The 23,380-nt window shown below is 55.2% G+C and overlaps 8 protein-coding genes across 8 annotated transcripts; 1 reads left to right on the top strand and 7 right to left on the bottom strand.

Annotated features, from left to right (window-relative positions):
• Positions 1 to 1,797: 1,797 nt before the first annotated feature.
• Positions 1,798 to 2,846, bottom strand: BCV69DRAFT_282720 (hypothetical protein). Its single transcript, XM_025492452.1, has 2 exons — positions 2,449 to 2,846; positions 1,798 to 2,373 (listed from the first exon to the last, which is right to left on the bottom strand). The coding sequence occupies exons 1-2, from the start codon at positions 2,664 to 2,666 to the stop codon at positions 2,214 to 2,216; spliced, it is 378 nt and encodes a 125-aa protein (XP_025348389.1). The 5' UTR covers positions 2,667 to 2,846; the 3' UTR covers positions 1,798 to 2,213.
• A 4,849-nt stretch (positions 2,847 to 7,695) lies between these two features.
• Positions 7,696 to 11,645, top strand: BCV69DRAFT_277256 (subtilisin-like protein; the record flags this gene model as incomplete). Its single annotated transcript, XM_025491143.1, has 9 exons — positions 7,696 to 7,893; positions 7,980 to 8,635; positions 8,705 to 8,941; positions 9,008 to 9,307; positions 9,345 to 9,530; positions 9,659 to 10,413; positions 10,515 to 11,191; positions 11,275 to 11,354; positions 11,465 to 11,645. 9 exons carry the CDS (start codon positions 7,696 to 7,698, stop codon positions 11,643 to 11,645), a joined length of 3,270 nt encoding a protein of 1,089 aa, XP_025348388.1.
• A 578-nt stretch (positions 11,646 to 12,223) lies between these two features.
• Positions 12,224 to 13,622, bottom strand: BCV69DRAFT_282716 (hypothetical protein). The gene is made up of 2 exons (XM_025492451.1): positions 13,118 to 13,622; positions 12,224 to 13,026 (listed from the first exon to the last, which is right to left on the bottom strand). The coding sequence occupies exons 1-2, from the start codon at positions 13,519 to 13,521 to the stop codon at positions 12,255 to 12,257; spliced, it is 1,176 nt and encodes a 391-aa protein (XP_025348387.1). The 5' UTR covers positions 13,522 to 13,622; the 3' UTR covers positions 12,224 to 12,254.
• A 588-nt stretch (positions 13,623 to 14,210) lies between these two features.
• BCV69DRAFT_282715 (hypothetical protein) lies at positions 14,211 to 15,923 on the bottom strand. The gene is made up of 2 exons (XM_025492450.1): positions 15,133 to 15,923; positions 14,211 to 15,044 (listed from the first exon to the last, which is right to left on the bottom strand). Exons 1-2 carry the CDS (start codon positions 15,789 to 15,791, stop codon positions 14,315 to 14,317), a joined length of 1,389 nt encoding a protein of 462 aa, XP_025348386.1. The 5' UTR covers positions 15,792 to 15,923; the 3' UTR covers positions 14,211 to 14,314.
• An 886-nt stretch (positions 15,924 to 16,809) lies between these two features.
• On the bottom strand, positions 16,810 to 17,962 carry BCV69DRAFT_190852 (hypothetical protein). The gene is made up of 2 exons (XM_025489614.1): positions 17,088 to 17,962; positions 16,810 to 16,976 (listed from the first exon to the last, which is right to left on the bottom strand). Coding segments are annotated over exons 1-2 (771 nt in total). The 5' UTR covers positions 17,858 to 17,962; the 3' UTR covers positions 16,810 to 16,975.
• Positions 17,963 to 19,628, bottom strand: BCV69DRAFT_308174 (hypothetical protein; the record flags this gene model as incomplete). The annotated part of the gene is made up of 5 exons (XM_025494702.1): positions 17,963 to 18,733; positions 18,812 to 19,054; positions 19,102 to 19,266; positions 19,350 to 19,410; positions 19,495 to 19,628. The coding sequence occupies 5 exons, from the start codon at positions 19,626 to 19,628 to the stop codon at positions 18,338 to 18,340; spliced, it is 999 nt and encodes a 332-aa protein (XP_025348384.1). The 3' UTR covers positions 17,963 to 18,337.
• An 83-nt stretch (positions 19,629 to 19,711) lies between these two features.
• Positions 19,712 to 20,380, bottom strand: BCV69DRAFT_298994 (hypothetical protein; the record flags this gene model as incomplete). Its single annotated transcript, XM_025494283.1, has 1 exon — positions 19,712 to 20,380. The coding sequence occupies one exon, from the start codon at positions 20,378 to 20,380 to the stop codon at positions 19,712 to 19,714; it is 669 nt and encodes a 222-aa protein (XP_025348383.1).
• A 992-nt stretch (positions 20,381 to 21,372) lies between these two features.
• BCV69DRAFT_282711 (malate dehydrogenase) lies at positions 21,373 to 23,343 on the bottom strand. The gene is made up of 7 exons (XM_025492449.1): positions 23,298 to 23,343; positions 23,113 to 23,132; positions 22,964 to 23,027; positions 22,719 to 22,863; positions 22,414 to 22,443; positions 22,185 to 22,333; positions 21,373 to 22,103 (listed from the first exon to the last, which is right to left on the bottom strand). The coding sequence occupies exons 1-7, from the start codon at positions 23,315 to 23,317 to the stop codon at positions 21,533 to 21,535; spliced, it is 999 nt and encodes a 332-aa protein (XP_025348382.1). The 5' UTR covers positions 23,318 to 23,343; the 3' UTR covers positions 21,373 to 21,532.
• Positions 23,344 to 23,380: the final 37 nt, after the last annotated feature.

Genomic DNA, 23,380 nt, shown 5'->3' with positions numbered 1-23,380 from the left:
AGACCAACCGGTGCGGTAAGTACTCCTTGTGCTTCACCTCCTACTGTGCAATGCTAACGCACTCCTATACCCTCGTACCCTGCAGGCAAGCGCGCTAGGATCACGTCTCCCCCTCCACAGCCTGGGACAATCTTGAAGCAGCGCAGGTGAGTTCTGAGTCCTGTGGTGAAGGTAGCGTGGGGGGATGGTTCTCTGGAAGGGCTGGCATCGGCCCGTCCGTCTTTCGCCGATGCTAGCCTTCCTATCTATAGCCGAGTGCTACACACTCCAAGCGGCGAAACCAGCGTAGACCGTCACACTATTGTCTGGGGATGGTTTTCGAGCTCAGAGGCACATCAACCCACGAGCACTGTCTCATCATCAGGCTCAGCGTCAGGCACCCTGGCCGGAGAGTACGAGCCCTAGTAGCGCGCAGCCGGCAGGATAACGCGTGGTGGCGATCCCGGCCCACCTGCTGCCAGTCTTGCCATCTACAGCCGAGTGCGAGGGAGGGTTAACCCAGCAAGATCCCTCGGCCCTCCAAGCAGCTGAGCCCACAGTAGAGTTGACGCTGCTGTCTGGCGGTGGAGGCATCATCGATACACTCCAGTGACCGTCTGTACTGACTGAAATCCTTATCTCCTTCTCCCTCCCCATGCGCATTCTCCACATCGGTCCATGATCACCTTCCTCTCCTCGACACACACACCTACCGACCAACGGTCCCCTTCTCACTCAACAAGTTGACTCACAACACTCGACCCTTCAACATCACACTGCCTGGTCATCAACGGTCAACTATTGTCCTTCTTGCTGATCTACCTCTTGGGATTACGATCTTACAGCAACGTACCGGCACTGCAGGAAGTCCTCCAAGGCCTCTCGGCAATGTGGCCAACATTGTCAACCAGTTCAACTAGACCAGCAAGCGAGTGCCGATTGCGGCTGGACAATTGCCTCAGGAAGCGAGCACATAAGTACTTCAGTATGGATCAACATTCTACGACACTTCTCCTCCCGTCGCTTTTCAATGCCTCGTAGCCCTCCCAGTCTGTCTCTTGCTATTCCAGCAGACTGAACTCTCGCCTCACAAGCAGCACCCAAGTGAAGGCAAGGTTACGGCAGTGGTCCGTGGCTTCAGCAACACCAGCGATGCCATCAAGACCGAGAAGCATCCGGCTCGAGGCCACTTTGACCCTCAGAAGACTCACAAAGTGAAGAGACACCAACAGGAGGGTGGAGGAAAAAGCCCACGACTACCCGCAACGCTCCGTACCCATGACTCCCAGCCACACACTGGTTCCCATGGTTCCTTGTTTCGAATTCGCATCGCTAATGAGGTGCACGCATGCCATTGAGCGGAGGGGGACATTTGGGACCGCTCGTAAGACACTCAGGACTTCAGGCGGTAGATGAACGAAGCTACGCACACTTCCCCCATGTACTCCATGTTCCTCTTCTTCACTAGAACTGTGAATCCACATAACCTTGACTTGCAACGCCATCTTAGTATGTCTGTCAGATCACTCCCGTAGCTCAGTCAGTCTCCTTATGAAGGGCCAACCCTTATTCCTGCTGATGAGCTGTTGGGCTCACGCCTGCAGTGGCATCTTGGGTGTCGCTTTCAGGCTAGTCTAGGTTCGTCGAGCGGTGGCTTACAAAGGGTTTGACTTGTAGCCATCTTCATCTCAGTTTAGAGCATCGCCTCGGAAGTTCTCTCATCATGCGATGAACCCGACGTCAAACCAGCGCTAACGGACACTGTATTCCGTCCTACTTGCTGAAGGAATTCGAACATGTACAGCACAGTACAGTACAGTGGTTGTTCATAGTAGATTCAATTCGTGAAGGACAGGACAGCAAAGGCACGGCGAACGGCTAGAGCTACATACATTATCAACGGGAAGGCAGAGTCAGAACTCCCTTGTCGTACAAAAGGACAAAGTGTCTCAGAGTATTCGTCTAGGCGATCAAAGACTGTTTCACCATCGATATTTCGACAGTAGGAAGCAAAGTTCGATACAATGTCGCATGAGTAGACAGCGTGAATGCCGGTCGAGCACACGTCGAAAGAGAGTGCTGTATAGTATACGAGGGCCTTGAGGTGAAGTGTTAAGGGCTGCGCACTGCCCTTCTGGACCCTTGTTCCGGTAGCTTGGATGTGATAGTGGGAATGCGTGTGGGTTTATGCCAACGCCGGCGGACGTGTACGAGTACCTGCTGTCTTCGTGACATCATTGTGACCGTGTGCGATCCCACTGGCGAGTGATGGACGAGGGGAAACCAGGAGGAGAGCTGGCCCAGGGTCGATCGGCTGGCGTGCGACGATGTGTGCGATGAGGGCCCCCGAATGGCGAGCGAAGGGGAGAGAATGGTCCATCCGAGCGAGGAAGGCTGACGAAGATGGACAGTCAGAAATCGCGTAAGCAATGAGCCAGGATTTCAATGTGACCCTTCGGGATGACGTACCCAGGACCAGGCAGCCGTTCGTGCTGCACAAAGAGAAAGCGAGAGGCAGCGTCTCGATGCTCTTCTATAAAAGCATACGCTTCGTCTCGCTGACGCCTGTAGCTTTCGGCCTCCTCCCTTGCTACGTGCGCCTGACCTCGTTGTCTCTCCGCCTCGTCTCTTGTCCAGTGGTAGTCGCGACGAATGCGAGCAGCTTCGCGGCGCCAGTAGTCCCGCATACATCTGAGGCCTTCGTATTCATGCTCCGGGATGAGGCGCTGGCCTTGAGGAGCTTGAGTTCGAGGCAGCAGGGCGCGTGCGAGAGCAGGAGATCGATTGACTGTGGATTGTATCCACGACAGTCGGAAGAGAGGACTGGTGAGAGGCTGGCTCGTCTCTGAGTAGCACGTTTATCGAAGGCGCCTCACCGGTACGATGCGACGACTCGCGATGGTAGACGTCTGTTGGTAGGTCAGCTCATTCAGTGGCCCGAAGCAAGAGCTGGCCGGTCAAGGCTTCTGCATCCACGATGAGTACAGTGATCGTAGAGTACTGAAAACAGAGACACGCAGTATGTGGGGACGAGTGTCGAAGAAAAGTGATTTATGTCAGGGCGATTCATTGCCTGAGACATTCCCAAAGCCACAGGACTCACCTTTTGAAGTTATCGCTGATTTTTATGTGTCTGTTGACGAGATTAGGGCTGAATTTAGTGTGCTTTGCGAGAAAGGTGGGGTACGGTAAAGAGGAAGAGTCTGCGTCTATTAGGGAGCGGGTGATAGTGTACGTGGGGGAGGGCAGTGGTAAGGTATGGTGGGACGAGGAGTACAGTAGTCGATGCCTTGGGCGCATAGAGGGGGTGAAGAGGAGTGGGGATGATGATCACGTCAGCTGCAGCCGCGCGCCCCACCACTTTTCACTCCCACCAGCAAAGACGCTCGGAGCCGCGCCGCAGAGGAGACGTGCGCATGGCAGTTGTGGGAGCAATGCTGAGCTGAGCCTCTGCCGCGCCCTGAGCCGCCGTTGCTGACATGGTCACACCCGCCCTTGTCCCCTGGCACGCCTTCAAGGTCCGGACTCGCCCCTCTTTGCTTTCTACTCCCTCTCTTCACTCCACCCGTCTACATCTACTATCCCCCCTCTCACCCCACCTAATCAGCACTACTCTACATCCACTCATCACTCCATTTATCCAACCTCACTCCGACTCATCTAATCACCACTACACTAAGCTAAGTCTCCTGACATCTAATCCAAGGCCTTTGCGTGTGCTCTTGCGCAAGCATGCCGTTCAACGTGAGTCAACGACAAGATCCTTCCATCAACCCACCGTCGACGGTAGGATCAGGGCTGACCTTAGCACCACTGTCCGCCTTTAGCAATCTAACGAGGCCGCCAGATAGGCTAGGCTACTCCATAGATGAGGCAGAGAGGCATATAGTCCACCCCCCTCGGTCGCTTCTTTTGCCCCCCTTACTGCCTCATCTCGCACGCTCCTCTTCTCCTCCCCTCCCTGGTCGCCCATTCCCCCTGACAATCCTCACTTCCATCTCTCACGATGCCCAGGGCGCCTGCCCATTGCGCCGATGCTAAGGCGTGGCAGCTGAAGCACCAAGCCGCTCAGAGCGAGCTGGATCGCCTGCAAAAAGAGCACAAGGCGCTGAAGACCAAGATGGACAAGATCAATGCGATGTCATACCTTCAGCCGGACAATGATCAGTAAGTAGGTCTTTGTACTTCAATTCACACTGGATCCAGCGCTGACGCTCCAATCCTTTCGTCTCTTAGTGACAATAATAACAAAAAGCGCAAGCTCGCTCCTCTCCCCGTGCTTGGAACACCCCAAAGCTCCCCATGCGCTGAAAGGTAAGTCTGAGTCTCAAGGGACGCCTCGAGATGATCTGGGGAGATCGGGGTAGCGGACAATGATACATTGAGGGATCCGCTGGATGGCTTTGCCTCTGGTCAACACAGTGATCTATCACCCCAGTATATTGACAACTCCCATCGGAATCCTCTGCTCCGCCCCATTCCTCCCCTTTCCCTCTCTACCCCTACCGTGGCCGCACCAGCAGGGGCCAACAGCTTCGGCTTTGCTGTGGCGTGGCCACCGCCCGTCACACTCGATCTTGCTAAGGTCGAAGTCGCCAGGCTGGAAGAGGTAACCCGAAGTCAACATCGAAGGCTAGAATTCACCATCGCAAAAATTGAGGAGAAGGCCGACGTAAGGATCGCGGCGGCCGAAGCAAAGACTGCAAGAGCGATTCAAGACTGCAGAGCCTACAAGACTCAAAGCTTGGACCTTGAGGCAGAACTTCAAGCGCTTGGAGACATCGTCAGAGACAACACGATGACCTTCCTCGACGAAGAGAGAGCAAGGTAAGTGCTCACTGATGCTTGACACTCTACTGTGCAGCGCTAACACACCCCTACATCATCTGGGCCCTTCTCCCCCGCTGCAGAAAGCGCCCTAGAACTTCGTCACTCCCGTTGTCCCCGCAACGATGCCTCAACTCGCCAACTCCCTGCCCTTTGCTGCCAAGGGAGCGCCCTGCCAAAGGCAAGGCCGTCGCCTCATCGCACAAGTAGGATCTCTTCAAGATCCGTCATCAAGATGGGTCGATCATCTAGGTAGACATCGGTAATCAATGTAGACATCGGTAATCAAAGTAGAACCGGTCGTCAAGGTAGACTCCGCTGCTTTCGACTCTGAATGCTGGCATGGCAAGATGCAACGCGTGTATCAGCTCAGTACTCTTCACTGATCGACGCGAAGGACAGAGAGCCGTGAGTATGAGCTCGTCTCCATTGTAGAAGTGTGAATGTACATCGCTGACACCCTTTCATATGACTCGCTTTTTCCTCCCAGCTGAAAGTAAATGTCAGGCAGTATCGCCTCGTGCTGAGACCGCTTCTTCAACTTCAAATCGTCCGCATTGAGGGTACGCAAGGTAAGTCTGAGCACAAGTATAGCTGCAGAAAGTTCAAGAAGATCGATACAATGGCCGGAGGTTGGGCCTGCCACAAGACCTGCTAGCATTCCCAGCTGTAGTCGAAGGCTAGGGCGTATAAGTATGGCCATGCTTGCCGTGGTCCCTACCTGGAGCTTTCCAGCAGCTGAGCCAGTAGTATCCTTTACAATGCTGTCCAGCGACGTGAGAGGTTCTATTCGATCCGATCCTTTGCTTTCTCGTACTGACTCCCGTCTCTGCTTTCCTCCTCCTTCAGCCCTCTGACATACTCGGCACCTCGGAGGATGGTCACAATCACTCTCTACGATACAGCTGCCGCTCGACGGTATCTACACATTAAGGTGCCTTGTTCGCTCACACCCAGCCTCCCCTCGACCTCAAGGCAGATGTAATTCCTATCGATCGCCCACGATCCAAGCTCCGTCCGATGGCCCATCTCTGTCCCCCGACCTCGCCTTTTTCCTGTCATCCCCTCGCACACAGTCTCAGTCTCTACATTGATGATCTATTTTTAGAAACAGTGCTCTAGCTCAGTCAGACTCCGTCTGAACGTCAGTCCCGCTCTCTACTCGTACAGAAGTGTGCTGACATCCCACATGGTGCCTCTGACTGTGGTTTGGGCTCTCAGGACGGCAAGAGTGTAAAGGGGGGCTTCCGTGAGTTGATCCCCTGTACCGCGCCTGAGACAAGTCCTGGAGGCTCGCACTTGTTCGAGCTTTTGACTTGTGAGTCTAGAGAGGCTTCGAGTCTAGTCGCTCACCCGACACTGGGCAGTAGTAGACTTCAGCTGAGAGCCTCTCAAGATCTTGAGAGGTGTAGGGCCTTTTTATAGCCGCATCCCGAACGTCTGACGGACTTGGCGCGCTTCCATCTGACTCGCTGACTGAAGATCTCTTGGTGCACGAAGGAGGAATACTGTAATCCGCGAGATCCTCTTTGTCTCTCTTTCAAATTAAGTGCAGCCATGTCTTGCTGTACCTGAGAGAGCTTTACCGCTCCTCTGAGCGAGCACCGAGCGGAAGGCCAGATGCGCACGCCCCACAGCCAGATGCCCCTAGTGCAGACCTCCTTCTCAAAGTCACATTCGTACAGCCTCGCAAAAAGACTCGCGAATACAGTAATAGTGCTCCCATCTCACATCCCCCTAGTCCATCTCACACAATCTAAAGCTCTCCTCTTCTTGCTCTTCTCTTCCTCTGTTCCTCTCCCTCGAGAGCACCAACTTGCCCCTTCTGGTAGCTGGGCAGAACGAGAGAGAGAAAGAGGCGCGTTCAGCTGAGGCGAAAGACCGAGAGGGGGCGGGGGTGCGGGAAACGCTGCGTGCATGGAGCTGCATGAGCGGAGCGAGCGGGGCAGGCGCTGGAATTGGGCTCTGAGACCGAGACCGAGACGGAGACCGAGAGTGGAACAGGAACAGAGGCCGAGGTTGAGGCGCGAGCGCTGGGGTTGAGACAGAGGCAGAGACAGAGACAGAGGTGCTGACGGGCTGGAAGGAACAGGAAAGGGGCCTTGCCGAGTCGAACTTCCGGTAGCAGGGAGGGTGAGGTTCATGGCGAAGGCAATTCTGAGGCGTGGGGAATCTTGCAAAGTGTGGCTTGCTGCTCCCTTCCCCCCTGCGCGAGAGGCATCCTCTACGCGTACGAGGTCTTTTGACGAGGGTTGCGCAATGTTGGCTCCAAATCACAATGAGCGATGTGCCGGCCGAAAGACAGTCTCCATATTGAGATGGGACAACACGGCCTGTTCTAGTGCGAGCGTTGCAACGGTGATGGGCCTCAAGGCTGAGCGTTTGCGTGTGGGAGCCTGCCTGACGCGCCACGTTGCTGCTTCCGCCTCCACCTGCCGGCTCATGTCAGTGACAGGGGTGAATACCTCGAGCTTGACTTCGAAGGTGATACTCCTCTTTGCGTGGTCGTATGGTGGACCATGACACGGCCTCTGGCTCACAAAAGTTCGGCCTTTTTGGTCACTTCATCTTGTCGCCGGATAACCATGGAGCTTCTGTGCCTGGTGCAGGACGGAGTGGCCATGCAGGGGCGGAGAGAAGCACTCTACTTCCCTGCCGAGTTGCATCTGTGCCTAACAGCCCACCTTCACCCGACGTCGACCTTGGACCACGCCTCCCCCCATGAAGTATAATCAACTCTACCTTCCTCACCTTACTTCCACCACCCCCATCCTTGCCCCACACATTCCCCCTCCCCTTCCCTTCGTCGTACTCTGAGAGCTACGAGGACACTCTTCCCAATCTCTGTCATTACCATAGCCACTGCCTCAAAGGCGTGGTGCCTACACCATGGGCCGACTTTCATTCACCCAATGCTTTGTGCTCTGCCTAATCATCTTCTGCTCCCAGACATTACTCCTCGTAAGCGGTCGAGAAGCTCTTGGCACCTTGAATGCCGGCCTCCCTTCCTCTCCGGCAAGACGCTTCGTTCCGCATAGCTACATCGTTGAGTTTGACCCCAAGCAAGTCAGTGCCCAGGACTACAAAGTGAGTAGCTCGACCTTTTGCCGATAGTTTGGACAGAAGCAAATTCTCACTCCCATTGCCCTTTCTTCCCTCCATGCCCTTTCTAGGCTCACCTCGATTCCTTCTACAAAGACTTGAAAGCGGCGAACCCCCAGTGGGAAGTCGAGCATCAATTCGAGTACGATCTCCACGATGTCTTCCTGGGAGCTTCCTTCTTCATGAGACCCGCCGCCTCCAACAACAAGAGAGCCGAAGATGCCCCGAGCGATTCTCATCTAACCGAAATGGCAATGATGGTGATGAACAAGTTATCAAACCATACTTCTGTCCAAAACACCTGGCGCGACAGTCTCATTTCGCATGCTCACGAGGGAGAGCGAAGCAAATCAGCCGGCACCATGATCAAGGACCGTCCGTTCGTCAGACACAACATGGCACACTCTCCCCGAAGGAATGCCTCGACTGCAAATTCGCATTTTCGTCGCAAGCAGACTGGACAACTCGATGAATACCCACCTCACGTGCAACAGGGCATCCACATTCAGCATCGTCTTGGCAACCTCGGACAGGGCGAGCTAGTGTGTGTCATCGACGTTCCAGTCGACTATACCAACCCCTTCCTCAATGGTGGTGCCAAGGGCGCATGTCTTGGCGAGGGCTGCCCCATCGACAGCGGTGTCTACTACTTCGAGAAACCAGACAGTCAAAATCCGCTTCCTCCCACTCCCCTGCCCAAAATTGCTCCTACTACAGAGGAGACCTGGTGAGTTGACCTCGATCGTCGTCGTGACCGCGTATCTTGCCCCCTGCTCACTCATTTGTCTCTCACCAGCTTCCATGGCACTCACGTCGCTGGCATCATCATCGCCGACAACTCGGATCTCTTCGTCGGTGCATCGCCTGGCGCCAGGGTCGTTTCGATTGGTGCCTTCCCTTGCGGTGAGGGGGCCACCAGAGACTCCATCATCATCGACGCCTTCCTACAGGCCAAGAAGAAGCGCTGTACCATCGTCAACGGTAGCTTCGGCACCGTTGGTGAATGGCCTGGTGCTCCAACCACTATTGCCGCGTGAGTAAGGTGGAAGCACTGCTCATGTTGACCCTCTGCTCACTTGAACCGTCCTTCCTCCCGCAGAGATCGCTTGGGTGCCCAGATCCCTGTCGTCATTAGCGCCGGCAATAGTCGTAGTCTTGGCCCCTTCTCTTCCGGATGTCCCGCTTGTGGAGACAATGTCATTTCTGTGGCTAGTGCTGAGAACAAGGACCTGTGGGGTATCCCATTGGTGGTAGACAGGCCCATCTACGGCAACAGGACTGACACCGTAGTCGTTGAGACATCCATCTCCTGGACCTACAACGACACTTTGCTACTGCAAGAGTTACCTGTCTGGTTCACACCTGAGGCGATCAAGGCAGGACGTAACCCTGGCTTCGAGTGAGTCTCCTCCGTCTCCATTTGTGCTCACGCTTAGACATTTACCTACTCCACTTTTCATCGCCAATTCCTCCAGTGCATGTCTACCTCTCGGCGATGATGTTGGAGACCTGTCAAAGACTATACCTATCGTCTATCGTGGTGACTGTTCAGTGCCTACCAAGATTCTGGAGCTTCAAGCAAAGGGCGCCAGAACGATGATCCTTGTGGCCAACAACACCATGTGAGTCTCGATGTGAGCCAGTCGGGAGCTTGCTGCCTCGCTCCTCGCCATCTACCTTTCAAGCACTGCAGACACCGTCAGGGAACACCCAATTGACACCTCTCACCCTTCTCTTCTTACCTCGACAGACCACGAGCCTACTTCAACCCCTCTTTCTTCGACATGTTCCTAGGAATCATCGAAGCAGACGCAGCTGCAGCGCTGCTCAATGCCGTCACAGACCGAGAGTTGATCGCATCCATCAGCCCAGGAGAGCCTTACCGCTTTGACAAGATACCCAACAAGGACGTCGGAGAGATCAGCAACTTCAGCAGCATGGGTCCTTCGAACCTAGGTCAGATGAGGCCACACGTCACCGGCATCGGCGGCTCGATCCTGAGTACCCTGCCTGAGCCAGTGAGGCTCGGCGTACTGGAGGGCACCTCGATGTCATCACCAATGATTGCTGGCGCCGTTGCCCTGTACCGTAACAAGTACCCCAACGCATCGCCTGCCAAGGTTCGCAAAGCACTTGTTCACCATGGATATCCTGCTGTCACTACCAGCGGTGCTGGCGGCAAGTACGAGACACTTCACCTCGGAGGTGGCATCGTCAACATCACCGCCGCCATCAATGCCGAGACGGATGTTCTGCCTCTGAGCTTTGACTTTGGTGACTCAAGCCAGAGCAAGCGCATCTTCCACCAGGAGCTTCGCATCAAGAATGAAGGCACTACCAAGAAGACGTACTCTATCGATCATGAGCCTGCGCAGAGCTACTGGGCACTGCAGGAGGGAGCACCACTCAAGAGGAAGGACCCTTCGTTCATGGCGTTTAAGAATCCCCCTGATGCGAATGAGGAGACCGCTCATGTTGACATTGCACACAAGACGATCACGCTAGGTAAGTCTCGAATGCAGTGTGGTTAGCTCTCATAGCAGTGTCAGGTGGCTGATCACACCTTTTTCTGTACTTCTCCTCAGCACCCAACGCTACTCGCACAGTCCGTCTCGTCTTTACTCCTCCGACTCAAGCACCTCGATGGAACCTCTACTCTGGCTACATCCGTATCAGCTCAGGAGCTGAAGAGGCTCGAGTGCCCTACGGAGGTATCGCCGGTGTGCTCAGTAGTGTCCCGGCTCTCCAGTCGGGCATCAGCGCCTACAATACCTCCCTGCCCGCTCTCTTTACGCCTGGGTTCAAAGAGCAGATCACCAACGACACAACTGTCTGGGCACTGGACGAGAGCGACGAGACAAGTATGCCTCTCTTTGCCTACGTTGTTCAGACTCCCTCCGAAAGGCTCTACATCGACGTTGTGGCTGCCGATATCGACTATCAGCCTACGCTTCCCATCATCGACGATCCTGACAGTAGGCAGGGCTTCCTCTCTGAATTCCCGCCTGATCCCCCGTCTTCGAGAAGCAGCAGCAGGGGCGTCCCTGCCCTCACCGGCCAACCGGTGGCAGCTTTGAACAGCAGTAGCCACAGCGGCACTAGCAGTGGCAGTGGCAGTGGCAACGGCATTGGCGAGAGCAAGGCGACGGGACCTAAGTCTTCGAAGTACGTCAAGATCGCTGACGTCCCAGTGGTAGGACGTCTAGATGCGGACAATGATATCATTCGCAATTCGATCTCCTCGAGGTCGATTGACGCCACTGGCTTCTACCCTGCCTACCTGGTGAGTCAGAAAGATGGCCTGCAGCTGCTGACCTGATGGGAGTGAAGCTGAGAGCTCTGCCCTTTTCTTCGTCTTTTGCACAGTCACGCTACCTCGACTCGCCTGATCAGCCAGGCCAAACCATCGAGCTACAACCTGGAAAGTACCGAGTACTCCTCAGAGCGTGAGTACCGTACATCCTCCAGCCTTCTCCCACCACACTATCTCTGTTCTGATCATCCCAGATGACACCCATACCCACATACCTCTCCTGCCTACCTTTTACTCTCACAGCCATCGCTGGAACAGCAGCAAGAATCCAGCAGACCTGGACCTCGAGGCCAACTATGACTCATTCCTCTCGCGGGTATTCGAGTATCGCCCAAATGCACCAGGAAGGGGCAGCGGTGGTAGCAGCAGCAAGAGTGGAAAGGGTGGAAAGACTGGAGGAGGTGCTGATGCGGAGCAGAAGTAGAAGTAGCCTGCTTCACAAAGGCCTCTGACTCTTCCGGCTATCACCCAAGTCAAGTCGTATATACCCAATTTAAGAGCCAATCTTCAGCTACCAGTCTCCAGTCTTCAGTAGCTGACTGGAGCACCACGCTCCCTCCACTCCGATCCGATAGTAGTAGTAGTATAGTATCCTCTTCGTCATCATCTAGACGCCTCCAGCTTCAATCTATCGTCCTTATCCCTTCGTAGCATCGTTCGTTCGTTTGCTCACAGACTGTCCGTCTGCCTGACTGGCTCCCCTGCCGGTTCGCGGTTTGCGGTCTGTCGTCGCCGTCTGCGAATCGGCCCCGCTCAGACTGGTCAGTGCTGTACTCTGCTCTGTCAGAAAAGTGAATACTGTAGAAGCAAGGCACAGTACAAGTAGCAGTGCGCCCAGCCAAAGTCGTTGTAGAGCAAATCGTTCCCGAACACGTACAATACTGGATCTGCATGGTATTTCTGGTTCGAATCTGCATAAGCGTCATGTTTCGTTCAAGAGCATAGGTCTTATGGTACAGTGAAAGTGGAATAGGAATGATAACAGGCCCCATTCTCTCGCTTCACTCATCCGCTAGCATATAGGCTAGATCGCCTACTCTCGCTCATCTCCCAGAGCTAGTGGTTCTCCTCGGTACGCAGTTCCCTCCTCGGCGAGCTCTTCCTCCCTCTCTGCGAGCTCCTCCTCCAGGTCGGCGAGGAGGCTCTCCTTCAGAGCGTCCGATAAACCTTCAGCCTGTCGGATGTCTTCGATCTCCATCTTCAAGAGACGACTCTTTCTCTGCTCCCAAGTGGTAGATCTTCCTGCAGCAACGCGTTGTTCCTGTCTCTCATCTTGCTGGTTTGGCGCACCAAGTGCTTGCCAATGCTCTACGTTGGCGGCAAGTGCCGACAGTGACCAGACGACGGGTGGGGGAGGAGTTCCCCGTGTCTTTCTGCTTGTAGCAGCTAAGCAGAACCATTCACCAGGTACAACAGCTGCCGGCCCGGGGTGCTCCACTACAGTAGTAGCGGCGGCCTGATTCCCGTCGGCAGATAGTACTGCTTCTTGGGCCTCTGAGCCGTACCTCCAGACGTGCACTTGTGTCGACTTCCTAGCCTGGGTCAGAACGATGATAGAGGCTCCAGCATGAGACGAGTACCACAGCTTGACCCCGATGGCGTTAGAGTCTGATTCTGCCCAGCGGCTGACTACAGCGAGGAGATGGGTGAGATTCTCATTTGCCCAGGCTACTTCAATCGTGGTGCAAATGCGCTCCCCCCGATCCACGTAGGTTTCGTCTGGCTCTTTAAGCAGAGCTACTTCCTTGTCGTTTACGTCGACCCAGCCGATGGTGGTCGTTGTGCTGCCCGCCGAATCGATCAGACTATGCAAGCCATGGAGCAGGGGAATGCAGAAGTGGTTGTCAGCGTTATTGTGTCTACGCCCTAGGACATCGCATCGTACACCCAACTCACTAGTATCGAAGCTGTTTCGACACCTTAGAATGTAGCCAAGCGGTGGTCCTCGCATGGGAAGGTGTCGAGTCTCCCCAGAACAACGTCTGACCAACGATCTCCTGACCTCCCTCTTGCGCCCCCTCTTCTCGGATAGCCACACCCATTGTAGGAGACAGTCCCCAGGAGAGACGCCATGAAGGGGAGAATTCTCCATTGGTGAGATTGTTGAACATGTCTTTTGTGATCCAGCCCAGACAGATCGGGCCCTCCCCCTTCCCTTCTTGAGAGATGTGACGAGATGCTTGCTCTGTGATCTCAACAAGGGCTAAGAGGCCTTCATCGGGAGGAGCACTGCCGTTCGAGCTGGTGGGTGAGAGAGGACCGTTTGGTTCCGTTGGGACCATCGGCAAAGGCGAGGTCATTGTGGTCTTTCTACCGATGCACTACTGTAAGAGAATCTCTTCTTTGTTGAGGACGTTGAGTGGTAGTCGATGATAATCATGAAGAGATAGGCAGGAAAGAGGGAAAAATGCTAATGTATCGCGTGCTTGGGTGCCGGAAGTGGACTTACTATATTGCGAGCCCGCATTGCAGTTGTACCGGTGCAATACAGCAGCGGTAGATCAATTTTCCCTCTTTGGCGATACCGATCGTTAACGTCCCCTCCTCGACCTTCTCCGCTGGCAATATGAACACGGTCAGCCAGAGTGCTCCCCGTGGATGCGCTGTAGGATTGTGAAATACGATAGAGAGCACAAGTAGAGAGCACAGGTTCAGAGAAACCCCTGCCATGTTGTGCTGCCTCGCAATACCCGATGCTGTACTGATTCTCAGAATCGCTCGACAGTCTCGCTGGATGCTGCGTGCTGGGCGGACAGACAGTTGCCTCTCATCAATCAGATTGCATATGTGCGCCTTGTGTAAAAGCTCATGAGAGGGCATCGTCGTAGCGGATCCACGCTTCATACCGGGGGCGTTGACTGACTGAAACAGATGTCAAGTCCCGATCCTCTTTTACTCAGCCACATCTCCCACCTCCTCTCACCTTCTCACGAGAGATCTGTGATGGTGATGTCCCAGTGCATCAATTTGAAGCAACAAGATCATGTGAGGAACATCGAGGGGGAGAACAGGGAAAGGTGATGAATGATATACAGTACGAACGTTTTCTCCCCTCTCCCATCCCAAACCCGCCCAGACTACCGTGTCGGCTGCCTATCCTCTTCCAGCTTCCAACGCCAATTGTCTCCTTTTGCCCGCAAGCTTCCTCTCCATCTCGGCCAGTAGCCTCAGCCTCAGCTCCTCGGAGATTCCTTCGGCGCGCCGAACATCGTCGATCTCTATCTCCAAGAAACGACACTGCCTCTGCTTCAATGAAGCCGCTCTCTCTCGTCGGATGCGTTGTCTTTCTTCGTCCTCTCCTTGTTCTGACGCGTTCGCCTGCAGGTGCTCTATATAGGCTGCAAGGGCCGACAACGACCAGACAACGGGAGGAGGCGGGACGCCATATTTTTCCTCATCATCAGACCTGCAGAACCATTCCCCAGGGATCACAGCGGCAGGGCCAGGGCTTTCAATGACGAGGGCGGCACTTCTTGCTGTGCCAAGGACCAGAGCTGCCTGTGCCTTTGCTCCATGCCTATAGACTTGCACTTGATCTGAATCTCTCGCTCGAAGTACGACCAGGATAGAAGCACCTGCTGCCGAGTCCCAGGCCTTGACACCAACGGCATTGCAGTCGGCTTCTGCCCAGCGGTGTACCTCATCGACAAGCCGTGCCACGTTCTCGTTCTTCCATGATACCTCGACAGCAGTGAAGACAACGTCCGCTGCATCCAGATAGCACTCGTCCGGCTGTTTGACAAGGGTCGTATCTGTTCTTGCCCGTTCGGTGCCTCTGGTGACCGTGATCTCCGTGCTGGAGTCCCTGCCGGCTTCGACTTCACTGTGGGGCCGGTAGAGCAGCCGAGTAGCGGAGGTCAAGCGATGATCTGGTGTGGCCTGCCGCTACGCTGGTGTCGTATTCAACTCACTAATTACGCAGTTGCCTTACGACCCTCTGATGCAACCAAGTGGTGATCATTGCATGCTCGGGACTGGGGTCTCCCCAAAACAATACCTGTCCGAGCACACCACTCTCCCCCTGGTCTCGAATGGACGTGGTCATATTTGGGGAGAAGCCCCATGACAAGCGATAGCTTTTCGAGAGGTCATCCTGGACCCGCTCGAACATGTCCTTCGTGGCCCAGCCCAGCGAGATGGGACCCTCCTTGAGCCCGCCTTGCACTTCAAGCGCTGCTTGTCTCCCTCTCTCTAGCAGAACTCTTCCTTCCGCTTCCAAAGACCTCGTGCTAAAGAAAGTTCCACTTTCATCTTCGACCGCTTCCCAGGACGCCCTGAGGGGGCTCGCTTGTGTCAACCGCAAGTCGTCGCTGAGGTTCCTGGCCAGTTGTGCGAGAAGATCTAAGCTGCCAGCTTCGACCTGGGACCCGTCTGTCAAGATGGGCACAAAGCTTGTCACACTCAAGGTGGAAGGGCCAGCATGTGCCTCTGGAGGTGGTGACGCTGTGTCATCACTTGTAGAGACGGCGGGCATGGAGTCGCCGACACCGAGGACAAGTTCGACCCGCGCAGCAGGTGTTGTGGGAGGCGTGGTGGTCGCTGTCAGGGTCAGAGGAGGTGTTGAAGTCATCGTGAGTCTATGTCGAAGTCGTACAGATAGATGATGAAAGTCAGAGAAGAGATAGACAGGAGCGAGCGTCGGGTTCCCGGATGCCGGAAGCAGATGTAAAGTACGGTGGGCGCGCGAATGGTCATTCCTGTGGAGGCGGCAAAAGCATTCTAAGTGGCGTCAGTGCAGTAGAAGCCAATCACCTCTGTCGCAAATCTTGTTCGAGCTAAGGCTTCTCACAATTGCGGAGGGACTTCAGTGATTGCAATGGAAGAGTTCAACGTTTCAATTCGCATCAAGACGTGCTGGCACTTGAGGCTTGGTATGCGGAGCTGTTGAAAAGAGCGCAGTCAGAAACATTCGATCTTATCACATAGTCGAGGGAAAAGTGGAAATGGAGAATATCGACAGGAGGGCGGAGTAAGGAGAATCGAAAGAGGGAGGACAGGTAGCATTCCCTACTCCTTTCTTGCCGACTCATACACCCACTCAAATCCCTATTACCTGGCATCTGCTGCTTCCATCCTCCAGAAGGCCAGCATATCTTCCTTTTCCTCTACTAGCTGTCCTCTGAGGGTCTCGGATATGCCTACCGCAAGCCGGATGTCATTTAACTCCAATTCTGTGAGGCGACACTCCCTCTCCAGTGCATCGGCGTCCCTCTCTTCGAGCATACGTTCCCTTTCGCTACCCTCGCTTCGGTCCGCCACAACGTCCGCAACCATTTCCTGGATCAGGGCCGCAAGTACCGAGAGAGACCAAACGACATCAGGAGGAGGAACACGGATGGTCTGCCGGCTCTTGCCATACTTGATGAACCAATCGCCAGGGATGACGACAGCCGGACCAGGACGCTCCAGAACAGCGGCCACATTACGGCAAGGGCCAAGCACTAAGGCTCGTTGAGCATGTGCTCCGTGCCTCCAGACTTGCACTTCTGCCGAGTCCCTGGCTTGTAACAGGAGGAGGACAGAGGGGCCGGCATGGGCCGTCGGACCCCAAAGCTTGACACCAATTGCATTGCGGTGAGAGTCAGCCCATCGGTGAACCTCATCGAGGAGCAGTGCGGTATTCTCATTGCTCCATGCGACCTCCAGCGCTGTCACGACCGTCCGCTTTCTGTCCAGGTAGGCATTGTCAGGCTCCTTGACCGTCTTGACCTCTCGTTGGGTCCGTGCGGAGCCTCTCGTCACGGTCAGCTCTGTCCTTTGGTTCCGAACAGCGTGGAGAACGCTGGGTGAGCGATAAGCAAAAGCAGTAGCGATGCTCAGCACGTTATTTTTGGCCGTGTGGTGGCTACAGTGGCATGATACTCACTATCCTTTGAGCTGTTCTGACACTTTTTCGTGCAGCCATTCAATGGTCTGCTCATGCATGGGAGATGGATCCCCCCAGAACAGGACCTGTCCAAAGCTGCCACTACCCTCCTTCTCATGCTCGGCTACCTCCATAGTCGGAGAGAGCCCCCACGACAAGCGGTAAGCACTGGAAAGGCGCCCGACGAGCCTTTCGTACATGTCCATGGTGGCCCACCCGAGGGAGATGGGCCCGGCCTCTACTCCACTTTGTATCTTGAGCGCTGCCTGCCTCGCTTTCTGTTCCAAGCACAACAGCTCCTCCTCCAAAGAAGATGTCGTAAAGGAGGCACCGTCTTCGCTTTCTACGGGACCCCAGCTCTTCTTGGCAGGACTTGACTTATTCAGACCTAGGTCATCTCTGATATCTCTCGAAAGGGAGTTCATGACATCCGGGTCTACAGGCGGCATTTGAGGGGCGGAGAGGATGCTGCTAGCAGCTGGACCCACGGAGACGAGAGAAGCGGGGGTTGTCGGAGGGGTAGAGATTGCGAGAGTCAAGGGTGGAGTTGATGCCATCGTGGTCTTGTATCTCAGAGGTCGCACACAAGACCGTATAATGGCTAAGGGATGAGTACTCTCAAAGGTCGAGTTGTCGCATTCGTGGCGGCCGGAAGCACATGGGAGCGCGCGCGCCCTTAGTGTGGAGGGAGGTTTGTACGGGAGAGCGAGCAGAGGTATTGTACAGTCCACAGGGAATGCGGTAGTGGCCTCAGTCATAGGTAGGATCATGCTCACGTCAAGGCGAAATGGTAGGGTCACACGGTCGGAAATGCAGACGTCACACCCGCCCGATGTTGTGGTGTTAGCTCTCCCTGACAGTGTACTCGATATTCATATAGTGCGTTGAAACACAAGACCAATTCGACGGTCGCACAAGACATTCAGTAATCGCGATGAGACACTCGGTGTCCCCATTTGATTTGAAACGAGCGAAAGGATATGTTTGAGCCGATCTCCGTGGAGAGCCGAGAGGGGAAGTCCAGTCACAAAGCGTCGGCCTTGGTACATATTCGATTCAATTTGAACTGGGGCGGAGGGAGGGCAATAGAGATCAAAGAGCAAGACGACAATGGGCCCCACCATCTGAGGAGTGCAAATCTTGAGTCCGATGGCTTGCGTTCCGACACAGAGCGAGCAATGATCTTGAGAGGTGACTCCGGAACAACGACAAGTGGGGGGACAAGATGGAGCAGGGAGCACCCTAACCGCTCAGGGTCCGAGCCGACGCGCCATATCCACCCGTTCCCAACGCCTCCTCTTGAGCGCCAATCTGTCACGCAGGGGTTGCAGAAGCTCTTCCCTGACCTCCTCTGCGAGACCCTCGGCAACGACGAGGTCGTCGACCTCGGCCTGTGCGTAGAGGAACTCCATCCTCTGACGATTGGCCTCCAACTCATCCAGGACGGGGTTTGCTTCTTCGGCCGGCAGACCTTCCGCATCGTCTTCAGTCTTGAGGATGGGCAGAAGCAATGCCAGCTCGGATAGAGACCAGATCACAGGACGAGGTGGTCGTTCTGACAGCTCTTCGAAACCGCTGTCCAGACAGAACCAGGCGGCTGGCAGGACGACGGCCGGTGTGTGGCACTCGATAACCACGCTCCTGCTCTGTACGGAAGCCTGTTCGGCCTCCGCTCCATACCTCCACACCCGGACTTGCTCTCCGCCGCGCTACTGAGCGAATACCAGTATCGAGGCGCCAGCAACCTTGGACAGCCAGAGCTTGAAGCCGATGCCGTTCCGTCCAGACTGAGACCACCGGTGAAGCTCATCGAGGAGCTTGGATAGGCTCTCATTGCGCCAAGCAACCTCAACCGCAGTCATAATGACGCGTCGGCTGTCGAGGAAGCTCGCGTCTGGCTCCTTGTTCTGGGTGACCATGCGGGTGGCGCGAATGGTTCCAGAAGGGTGCTGAGGGTGGTAGTACGACTTCCAGCAGCATAGATGTAACTGCTTGAGCGTCAAAGTCGGCGAACAATCGCTTCAGTCGCATGGTCGAAGTCGGTCCGCTCCTGCTCTTGAACTAAGATGAGCACCGAAAAGCCAGCATCGTCCGAGTGCCAGATCTTGCAGCCGATGGCGTTGTGTCCAGCCTGTGCCCATCGACGAACCTCCTCGAAGAGCCTGGGAACGCTTTCGTTCTGCCAAGCAACTTCAAGGGCCGTCATTCATCATCAAGAAAGCACTGGTCTGGCTGCTTGACCTGTGTGATGGTTTGACTCACCCCAGAGGTACCAGAGGAAGTCTCGAGCTCGGTGTTGCTCTGGCCTGCTGTCTCGATACAGCTGCAGAAATGTCAAATGAGATGGGCAGCAAAGGTGAGCTCAAGGGTGATAGGCGATCGACCAGTGGTCATGTATCGTACTCACTAGCCTCTGAGCTGGGCACTAATTTTCTTCAAGACCCAGTCGATAGTTCTCTCGTGGGGTCCCGAAGGGTCGCCCCAGAAGAGGACTAGACCAAATGAAGCGCGTCCTACCTCGTCTCGAATGGCCTCGCTCATGTCCGGGTGGAACCCCCAAGACAGGCGATAAGCAGATGAGAGTTTGTTGCATGGCCGGTAATAGATATCCTGTGTTGTCCATTCTAGAGAAATGGGGCCTTCTCTCCCTCCCGTTTGTAGATCGATCGCGGCCTTTTTGTCCTTTCAGCTAAGCTGGACAGCTCATACTCAAGGGAGGTCGTGGTGAATGTCACGCGGCCTTCTTCCTCCGGGAGATTGAGCACCTTTCTTGCCGGGCTTGATTGAGTGAGATGCCCGATCCTCCTCCTCTCCTCTGCATCCGTGAGAAGCCGTCTGCAAACAGATTGCGAACTCATTAGTTGAGCCACGCTGAGGTTTGCCGTACGACCCGATTGCACCTTGTATGCCGAAAGCTTTGAGGTCCTGTTGCTCGCTGTCACACTCTGTGCTAGGCTCGCGCACGACTGAGGCATAAAAATCGACTCTGTTGCCGCGTTCTGAGTAGACATGGCTTTCGCTGTAGCGTCAGGACGGCTGCGATTGTCCTCATAGCAATAAAAGTCCTTGATGGCCTCGTCTTCTTCTTCTTCTTCTGCGTAAGGGTAGTCACAGGTGCCGTAGGACCTCTTGACGTCGCTGGATGAAAGGCAGTATTTGCAGCGATAGTACTTGCAGCGATAGTACTTGCAGCGATAGTACTTGCAGCGATAGAACTTGCCACAATAGAACTTCCAGCGGCAGAGCTCGTGACCGTGTCGAGTGGCATTGTCTTCTCCACAAGGTGCAAGCATCGACGTTGAACGATCTTATGAAGTAAGTCGCTCGCAGCCTGCGTATGAATGGCAGTGGTACAGTACAGTGCTCGGAAGATCGTCGATGTGACGGCTTGCGAAAGGAAAGACTACGTTGGATTGAGTGCTTCGGCGTGCTTGGCGTGTGGAAGTGCCTGTCGGCTGTAGCGGTGTTGCTAAGTCGAGCTAGTACGCAGAAGTAAACAGTATAGTATGTGAGTATCGATGGTGGCTGAATAGTGATCTCATCCTCGTCGTGGGTCTCTCAGGACTTGTCGAGTGGTGCACTCTCAACTCACCTCAGTGGTGTACAGTGGTAGTGGTGTTGCCTCCCTCTTGTAGGTAGAGCATCGGTCGAGCTAATGTGCATGCTTGATGTTGTCACGCCGTATCCCTGTGTGATAGTGTTGAGCTTCAGCTCAAGATGGTACTGGGATGATTGTGCATGTACTCACTCACCAGATCCCCGTCTTAATTTGGCCTTCCCGTCAATCCAGTAGTCGTGTAGATGTAGCTAGCGTCTCCCATTGAAGGGCAAGTGAATCGATACTCAGTGGCGATGGGTAAACTTGTGAGTTGCGAGGTGTGGTAAAGAAGGGAAGAGGGGAGAGGAGCGAGTTTTCTCTCAGGTACGAGAAGAGAATTTTCACCGCGCCTGCTCAGCTCAGCTCAGGTCCAGCGTGCACTGCGGAACTCATTTACTCCCGCCCTCAGCACGTTCTCCTTGTCCCCGCCCCATGTGACCTGTGAAGACGTCACGCCTGCTCAGGTCTACAGTACGTCCGCACAGGTACACAGGCACCACTCGTGGTCTCGGCTTGCCGACTTCCGAGCTACACGGGTGCCTGACTCGGGAGAGATCGGGTGCCTGAGTAGGTCGCTGGTGCTGCTACAGGAGTGACTCTGACGAATGCCACACACGAGACAGAACCTACAGTGAAAGCCCCTCGCTAATTGCACATAGTACGACGACAGGGAGCAGGAAGACTATAGTGATATTATTGTTTATCCATTGCTATCGCACACAACGTGACCACAGCGATACAGAAGCTTCCACTCTCGATCAATCGAGCGTTGAAGCCATCCTCTCCAGTGCGTCCATTTGACCCATTCCGAACGACCATCCTATCTCTTGTTCATCTGACATGCAATCTAGAGCTTGGAGGACTCAACGAAAGAGACACCCTTGCTGATGTTACCGTCCAGGTCCTCAACGGCCTTCTTGATCAGGCCCTGCTCGTAGTCGTTGACCTTGCCCAGACCGTGAATCTTCTCCACACCGTTGGGGCCGAGGGTGACGGGGACCGAGAAGTAGGCGGGCGAAGCGCCAATGGCAGAGGCAACCTCCTTGCCTCCTGACTCGGACGTGAGGTCAACGTAGGCGTACTCGGGCTGAGAGCTGCCCTTGCCACTGGCTGCCTCCAGCACAGCCGAAGCGAATCGGGCACCAGCGAAAGCCATGGAGAGAGTGGCAGAGCCGGCTCCGTCCTTGGCCTTGACGACCTCGTCTCCTCCGAACTGAATTCGGTTGGTCAGGGACTCAACGGTAGACTGGTCCAGCGACACGGATGGCGAGGTCTGCGAGAGCAGTGGCACAATGGTGACACCAGAGTGGCCTCCGATGACAGGGATCTTGAACTTGAGAGAGTCAGTGGGTTGACCAGCTGCCTCGGCAACGAAGGTGGAAGCTCGCACGACATCGAGAGTGGTGACACCGAACAGCCTGGAAGGAAGAAGCGGGCGCAGTGGTCAATGTCACCGGTCTGACAACTGACCAGCTGCGCTGCAACTGCGCTACACTCACCTCTTGGGGTCGTAGACGCCCTTCTTCTTCAGCACCTCGGCGCAGATGGGGACAGTCGAGTTGACGGGGTTGGAGATGACCAGGACGAAAGCCTTGGGGGCGTGAGCTGCAATGCCGACGGCAATGTCTCGGACGATCGAGGCGTTGATCTGGCAGCGAGCAGGCGTAGATTGGACGTCAGCGAAGCGTCCCATGGGCGAAGGATGCCTTGGCTTTGCCCTGTACTCACGTTGAACAGGTCATCACGAGTCATTCCAGGCTGAAGAGACGAACAGAAGCCGAAAATATCTGTCAGTTCTGGTCTCGGAAATGCCATCGATGTCCATCCTCCGCTCCGCCCCTGCTCCTGAGAGTGGTCGTGAGGTCATCCGCACAGACGCCTACGCCTGCCTAGCATGTCAGCTGCTTGCAACAAGTCAGCATAAGCAGCGGACTCCCACAGCTCTTAGAACGCTCCACTAGCGGCCTGCTACTGGTCGACCGTGCCCGTTGCAGCTTCCCACGCTCTCGCTATGCTACTTCCGCTCCTCTCACCTTTCGGGGCACACCAGCGGGGATGACGACGATGTCAGCTCCCTTGAGAGCCTTCTCCAGACCTCCATCGGGTGGCAGGTATCCCTTGACAACCGAGGGGGTGTTGATGTGGGAGATATCAGCGGCGACACCGGGGGAGTTGACGCTAAGATAGGACGATGGGAGCGGGAGGGTAGAGGAGGGAGAGCGATTGCTGTTAGGAGCATTGTACGTGGAAGCGCTTTCCAATGTAGCACCCTACTCACACATCGTAGAGCGCCAGGTCGGTGATGAGGGTGTTCTGCTTCAGGAGGAGCGAGAGCGGCTGGCCTGGAGGAGATGCGGAAGGAGGGCGATTAAGGTGTGAGTACAGTGCTGCAGCGGGGGATGTGAGCCGCGGTTTCGAGATACGTACCGATACCACCAGCGGCACCACTGAATCATGACAAGGAGAGGAGTCGGCAATATGGCCAGTCAGTCTTCGGAACAGTAGATGTGGCAGGAGTAACGAGTCTCGGAATGCGGCTAAGACAGTGCCATGCTGGGGCCGAGGGGCCATGGGTCAGGCCGGCTGCGCTTCCTCCCACTCGCGCTACTCACATGACAGTAGCTTTAACCATGGTTGTAGAGTGTGTATGTGGTGTGTGTGAGCGTGAGTGTGTGAGTAGGAGTCTCTCAGAGGA

The sequence above is a fragment of the Pseudomicrostroma glucosiphilum genome (genome assembly GCF_003144135.1).
Source record: "Pseudomicrostroma glucosiphilum strain MCA 4718 unplaced genomic scaffold BCV69scaffold_6, whole genome shotgun sequence".
NCBI classification, from domain to species: domain Eukaryota; kingdom Fungi; phylum Basidiomycota; class Exobasidiomycetes; order Microstromatales; family Microstromataceae; genus Microstroma; species Microstroma glucosiphilum.
This window is presented reverse-complemented; position numbering and strand designations above follow the sequence as displayed.

What these genes read in the sequence shown, in the direction of transcription:
- BCV69DRAFT_190852 (XM_025489614.1), bottom strand. Translation starts at nt 17,857, where the DNA reads ATGATCCTACCTATGACTGAGGCCACTACCGCATTCCCTGTGGACTGT.
- BCV69DRAFT_282716 (XM_025492451.1), bottom strand. Translation starts at nt 13,521, where the DNA reads ATGACCTCGCCTTTGCCGATGGTCCCAACGGAACCAAACGGTCCTCTC. An exon ending in TCGAAACAGCTTCGATACTA is followed by an intron (nt 13,027 to 13,117) that starts GTGAGTTGGGTG and finishes TGGCTTGCATAG; the next exon opens with TCTGATCGATTCGGCGGGCA.
- BCV69DRAFT_282711 (XM_025492449.1), bottom strand. Translation starts at nt 23,317, where the DNA reads ATGGTTAAAGCTACTGTCAT. An exon ending in TGGTGCCGCTGGTGGTATCG is followed by an intron (nt 23,028 to 23,112) that starts GTACGTATCTCG and finishes CATCTCCTCCAG; the next exon opens with GCCAGCCGCTCTCGCTCCTC. An exon ending in CTCGTGATGACCTGTTCAAC is followed by an intron (nt 22,334 to 22,413) that starts GTGAGTACAGGG and finishes GCTCGCTGCCAG; the next exon opens with ATCAACGCCTCGATCGTCCG.
- BCV69DRAFT_282715 (XM_025492450.1), bottom strand. Translation starts at nt 15,791, where the DNA reads ATGACTTCAACACCTCCTCTGACCCTGACAGCGACCACCACGCCTCCC. An exon ending in GTAAGGCAACTGCGTAATTA is followed by an intron (nt 15,045 to 15,132) that starts GTGAGTTGAATA and finishes CCGGCCCCACAG; the next exon opens with TGAAGTCGAAGCCGGCAGGG.
- BCV69DRAFT_282720 (XM_025492452.1), bottom strand. Translation starts at nt 2,666, where the DNA reads ATGCGGGACTACTGGCGCCGCGAAGCTGCTCGCATTCGTCGCGACTAC. An exon ending in GAACGGCTGCCTGGTCCTGG is followed by an intron (nt 2,374 to 2,448) that starts GTACGTCATCCC and finishes CATCTTCGTCAG; the next exon opens with CCTTCCTCGCTCGGATGGAC.